The sequence below is a fragment of the Punica granatum genome, chromosome 8 (genome assembly GCF_007655135.1).
Source record: "Punica granatum isolate Tunisia-2019 chromosome 8, ASM765513v2, whole genome shotgun sequence".
In the NCBI taxonomy this organism is placed as follows: Eukaryota; Viridiplantae; Streptophyta; class Magnoliopsida; order Myrtales; family Lythraceae; genus Punica; species Punica granatum.
This window is the reverse complement of record NC_045134.1, coordinates 17,145,896-17,151,658: the sequence shown is the minus strand read 5'-3', so window position 1 is coordinate 17,151,658 and position 5,763 is coordinate 17,145,896. Positions and strand designations below refer to the sequence as shown.

Genomic DNA, 5,763 nt, shown 5'->3' with positions numbered 1-5,763 from the left:
GAAAAAAAGAGTCCTCCGGGTTCCGGAGCTCGGCGATGGCATCGAAGGAATCGGAACCCAATGCCCTTTATCGCTGGAAGTCCGCAACTTGTCCACTGGAATAATCGAAGCTTCCGACATTGACGGCAAAGTCTGCTCCTTTTTGTTGTTCGCTTAGCAGCTGAACCGACCTTGCTGGAGAAGCATAGTTCTGTTGCAGCCCTTTGACAACGCTCGAGCTATGGGTTCTTTGATTTGCCCGTTGGGCTCCCATGCGTTGCTCGGGAGGAATCTCAATGGAGGTTACGAGCTTCAGAGGTCACCTAGTTTACAGAGGCGTGATGTGGGTTTCAGCTTCTTGAAGAGTGAGACCTGCCCGCGGAGCAGGACTGTGGTCTGCAGGTGTGAGCCTGCTGATTTTGAGGAGAGGAAGAGCCCAAATGAGGTAATGGGAATGAGAGTATTCTGTTCGAAGAATGATGATTATCGGGTGATTACTTCTATTGCTGCTTCTGTCGAGTGTTCTAATGCTCATGAGGAAAAGGCCACTTTGAAATATGTTCAAACCCCATTTTTGTAGAAATGCAAAGGTCTTATTTATATAATTCGATTTGAGTACTTACATGTGGTTCAATATCGATACCTTCGGTAGAACATGAACTCTATGTTCGAATTTGAACTCTATGCACCCAATATGAACTTGCCAGATGAAATAAGCACTGAATGTCATGGAATCAGGACAATGTGAGTCCAACTGCTCATCATATTATTTTCAGTCCCAAACTTCTGGAAATGAAGTGGACTAGATCAACATTCAGATATATTGTATGTCCCAAAAAGTTGATAAATAGCATCTCTATCTAGTACGTTGAAGAAATATGGATGTGTGCCATCTTGTGGATGATAACAATGGCATTCTCCATGTTCTTCATGCAGTTCCTGCTAAGAGGATTCATTTGTCTTGGCCGCTGTTCTCTAATAATATGAGTTGGTTGAAAACCAAATTTCCTTCAGAATAAGCCAGAACTGCAATGCTAGTAATTCTTTGGGTGTATATTACAGTCCAGATGCATCTGTTGGTTATCTTAACATATAAAATCGTATGAGATCATTCCTGCTTGTCATTTACTTCGCAAATTTATTTTAGATTTCCTTGGATGCTCAGAGACAGTTTTGTTTGTTGAAAGGTCAGGAAGGAGATGCGGCAATGTTATGACCTCATCAATAATCTCGGAAGGGGAGTTGTTTACTTAGGTTCCTCCAGGATGGGACCAGATCACTTGCATTATTCACGGGTGTTCGAGTTGGCCCAAGAGGCAAGTGCAACCTTCCAGACTTCCACTCCTTGTTTCCAGTGGGAGCAAGTAAATTTTTTTCTTTTTTTTCCTTTGGGGATTTTCTGGTAACTGATTCTCATGAAGATATTATCACATGGTTCGAATCCAATGCCTAGATCAATCAAATTGCGTAAAGTGTGCTGAGTCCAAGGTGGAGTTGCCCCTTAACTCCTAACTGAGCCTCTTCCTCCACTCTTACAGGCCAGAACCAAATGATAGACGAGGATGTTACCTGATATTCTTTTTATTGCGATCAATGGTTTTCCATACTTATGAGCTCTTCCTTTGTTTATCGAAATTCAACAGATTGCCAAACTTTTGGATTGTACTTCATGGTCGGGGGCTGGTCCTGGACTCATGGATGCTGCCACAAAGGGTGCTTTGGAGGCAGGAAAGCCAGTTGGTGGATTTAAGATAGGTAAAGAAGCCAGTGAATGGACGACCTCGAATCATCACCCTTACCTAGCTTCCGAATCTTATCTGACTTGCAGGTAAACTTTCTATTTTCATTTACCTGGAAGTCAGAAAATTCCGCTGAAAGTGCATTGCATTGTAGATTTAATAGAAAGATGATGGATAACGAGGAGCCTATTCTCTCACAGAGAATTACACAGATTCTGAAGAGCCAGAGGATCAGAAACAGAAAATATGTTTTCAGAAAATTCTGGAAAGAATTAAGCCTTCTAAACTTGATGGAACTTGCAGGTTTTTCTCTGCACGGAAGCACGGGTTAGTGGACGCTGCAGTTAGGAAGAGCAACTCTGACAGAACTGCAGTAGTTGCTCTCCCTGGTGGAATAGGAACGTTAGATGAGATGTTTGAAATTATGGCTCTAATTCAGCTGGAGAGGATAGGTTCTGAGCTTCCGGTTCCGTTCCTGTTGATGAACTACGACTCTTTCTACTCAAAGCTGCTGGACTTTCTCGTTGATTGCAAGAGTTGGGGTACTGTCTTCGAAGGAGAAGTTGAATCACTGTGGAAGGTCTGTGACAATAACTCTGAAGCTTTGGAGTATTTGTCCAAGTTTTACAGTCTCCCTTGAGTTGGGGCAATTGATGGGCGATATGCTGTCTCGTAATGAAGCAATTGGCAGACCAGTAACTCGGGTTATTCTATCTAAGCTTCAACCTCTTGTTCGAGGATAATTCTTAATTCTCAATGTTGAATAACAGTGTCGCTGTTATAGTGGCATCGACAACAATGTCATCATTGGATGTGAAATTTCAACCTCATCAGAATTCTATGGCTTGAAATACCTTTGCTCCTCTTATCAGTCTCTGTTCCATTATGCAACTCTCGGTAGGACATATTGGCAAATACGAACATCATGGGTTCATATATTACCACATTACAGAAGAAGAAAGCGGTGGGTCCATGAACTTTATGCAAGGAAAAAACAAGCACTTGGAACAATTTCATTGTCACCCACAAATTAGCCTCAAAGGTATAGGGCTTCGCGGGTATTGTTGCAGAGTCAAAATTCGAACCCAGGACACTGGTCTCCCCTATCTCAACTACATCTGTACAGATCATATCACTCTTAGAAATGAAGAACAGCAGCATTCCAAATTTAACAATTTGCAGCAGAAGATTTTCTCTTGTTGGGTTTACTGAGGGATTCACAGAATGTGGAGAAAGCTCCCTTCATTTCATCAGGTTGTTGAGAAGCAAAATCCGAAGGAAAATAACTCCGCATTAAATTTTGCTTCTAGATTACTGAGCGTCAAATATGATTACAATGTGGCCCAAGGTGCAATAAATGAGCTTTTGGCCATGATACACAATCATTTTCCGATAAACGATGACATTCCTAAGAACTTTTACGAGGCGTAGAAGTTAATATCAACTCTTGGATAAAGCACAGTAACTTTTGATTGTTGTCTAAAAGATTGCATGTTGTACTATAAGGAATATTCTACTTCTATTAGGTGTAAATTCTGTGGTGATGAGAGGTACAAACAACGTTATGATGCTAAAGGCAAAATGAAGGTTTGGCAATGAAGAACTTTCACTACTTGCCTCTCATCCCGAGATTGAAAAGGCTTTATGCTTGTCTGATCTTAGCAAGTAATATGAGATGGCACTACGAGAATCGACGCCCTAAAAATGTAATGTGTCATCTATCCTATGGAGATCTTGGAAGCACTTTGACGAGGTGCATTCAGATTTCAAATCTAACTCTCGTAATGTTTGGCTCGAATTATGTTCAGATGGGCTCGAGCCTTATGAAAGAGGGAAGAAGGCTTACTCGTGATGACTTGTTGTTATTGTTTCGTACAACTTGCCTATGGAATTATGCATGATGTCAGAGCATTTGTTTATGACATGTATCATACCTGGGCCCAAAAATTCAAAGATAATGATAGATGTGTACTTGCAGCCACTTATTGATGAGCTGAAAGAGCTGTGGCATATCTAGATTACAACTTATGATGCTTCGATGAGGCGGAATTTCAACATGAGGGCTACTTTGATGTGTACTATAATCGATTTCCCCGCTTATGGTATGTAGTCGGGTTGGATGACTATAGGGAAATTGGCATGTCCGCGTTGTATGAGCTATAACAAATTATTCATACTTAAATATGGTCGTAAGAATAGTTTATTCGATTGACACAAAATGTTCTTGCCACAAGACCATTAATACATGAAGGATAAAAGGAATTTCAAGGTAGGGAGGATTGAGCAAGAAAACTTGCCACCGGTAGTAGATGGTCAATGAATATTTGACATGGTTACCTATAACGTGAAGAAAGTGACATAAGAAGAAATGTATGTTAAGGAGGATGATTATCGAAAGAATCACAATTTTATTAAGCAGAGCATCTTTGGGGCGTTACCATACTGGAAGGATCACTTAATTTGCCATAACTTAGATGTCATGTATTTTGAGAAGAACGTCTTCGATAACATTTTCAATATCGTCATGGACGTCAAGGGTAATACCAAAGACACCATCAATGCCGAATGGACTTGCAGATCACATGTAACCGTCCCGAACTACGTCTAGTTGAAGGAAGTATATGTTCTCATATGATCAGAAACGCAAGATTTGTTGATTGGGCGAGCAACCTCGAAACGCCGGATGGATATTCATCCAATATAGCAAGATCTATTGATCTCGATCAATGTACTTTCTCGGGTGAAAGAGTCATGATTGTTACGTCTTCATGGAATAGTTATTGCCTACCTCATTTAGGGACCTGCACGATCATACATGGAAACCCCTGTCGGAGATCATCAAGTTTTTCAAAGATTTGTGTTCTACGACCTTAAGGCACGAAACCTTGGACGTGATGGTGCGGAACATTCCCATAATATTATGCAAGTTGGAAAGAATCTTTCCTCCGGCATTTTTCAATTGTATGAAGCATTTGCCAGTACATTGATTAGATGGGGCACGAAACAGATGACTAGTTCAATTCAGGTGGATGTATCCATTCAAGAGGTATCTTGGCAAATTGAAGTGGACCATTAAGCAAAAAGCTTGTGTTGATGGGCCAATATGCGTGACATATTTAAGCATGGAGACAGTTAATTTCCGCTTATATTATTTCCCAGCTGACATTCATACTCTAAGGACAACATATCTTGGTGCTACTGTCACAAACCCATAACATTGAAAGCTGGGTGGCGGTGATAAAGGGGGGTCATGCATTTCCTCGTAATGATGATGGTTGTGCATCCAGTACTTCACCTCCAATGTATGGGGTTTTTAATTGACCGTGACGTCATTCGAGAACTAGTGATAAGAGATACTTGAATGATGTGAAGTTTCAAGTCACACACTTGATGGTGTTACTCAATTATCAAGAGGTTAAGTCATACCTTGAGTAAGGACCCTTAACAAATATATATACATATGGACAAAACCTTATGACGTATGGTTTTAATATAACCAATTTGACCCTATTTGAAAATGTAGTACATTCACCGCTAGTTTGAACATTCCTCAACATCAAGAATGGCAGAATATTAAGGATAATTCCATCAAGTAGTTCGAGCAAGTGGCAAGTACACGGTCATTACATCAAACTCAAATCAGATTGATGTATATTTCCAAGCCTATGCAATCGTAAGAATTGAAATGTTGTAACCCTAAGGGGTTTGGCCTAGCGGTTAAGGTGTGCCTAAGTTTGCACCCGATCCCGAGTTCGAATCCCCTTGGGGCCTCCGGAGCGCCTTTGGCGTGATTACCCGCTCCGTGTGCCGCCAGGGGTTCATAGAGCCCCGGGAATTAGTCGGGCGAAGCCTGGACACCTCGAGTTAGCAAAAAAAAAAATTGAAATGTTGTCCTTTTGTGGATATTTAATTCGACAGAGGAAATTAGCGATGAAACATTATGGGCTCTCGTATAGGGTCAAGTTGTAAGCACCTCATTTCGACTCGAGTTAAGATTATCGTTCTAGGAGCACATCAAATCAGAGAACCGACACAACACTTGAGG

General features: G+C 41.1%; 1 protein-coding gene across 2 annotated transcripts; it reads left to right on the top strand.

Moving 5' to 3' along the window:
- Positions 1 to 2,581, top strand: LOC116188201 (probable cytokinin riboside 5'-monophosphate phosphoribohydrolase LOGL10). Of its 2 annotated transcripts, none has more exons than XM_031517403.1 (4): positions 1 to 424; positions 1,172 to 1,295; positions 1,623 to 1,807; positions 2,022 to 2,581. In XM_031517403.1, the coding sequence occupies exons 1-4, from the start codon at positions 420 to 422 to the stop codon at positions 2,356 to 2,358; spliced, it is 651 nt and encodes a 216-aa protein (XP_031373263.1). In that variant the 5' UTR covers positions 1 to 419; the 3' UTR covers positions 2,359 to 2,581. The 2 variants fall into 2 exon arrangements, with proteins under 2 accessions (XP_031373263.1, XP_031373262.1); XM_031517402.1 differs by having other exon boundaries at positions 1,167 to 1,295.
- Positions 2,582 to 5,763: the final 3,182 nt, after the last annotated feature.

What these genes read in the sequence shown, in the direction of transcription:
- LOC116188201 (XM_031517402.1), top strand. Translation starts at nt 221, where the DNA reads ATGGGTTCTTTGATTTGCCCGTTGGGCTCCCATGCGTTGCTCGGGAGG. An exon ending in TGTTCGAGTTGGCCCAAGAG is followed by an intron (nt 1,296 to 1,622) that starts GCAAGTGCAACC and finishes GAAATTCAACAG; the next exon opens with ATTGCCAAACTTTTGGATTG. An exon ending in GAATCTTATCTGACTTGCAG is followed by an intron (nt 1,808 to 2,021) that starts GTAAACTTTCTA and finishes TGGAACTTGCAG; the next exon opens with GTTTTTCTCTGCACGGAAGC.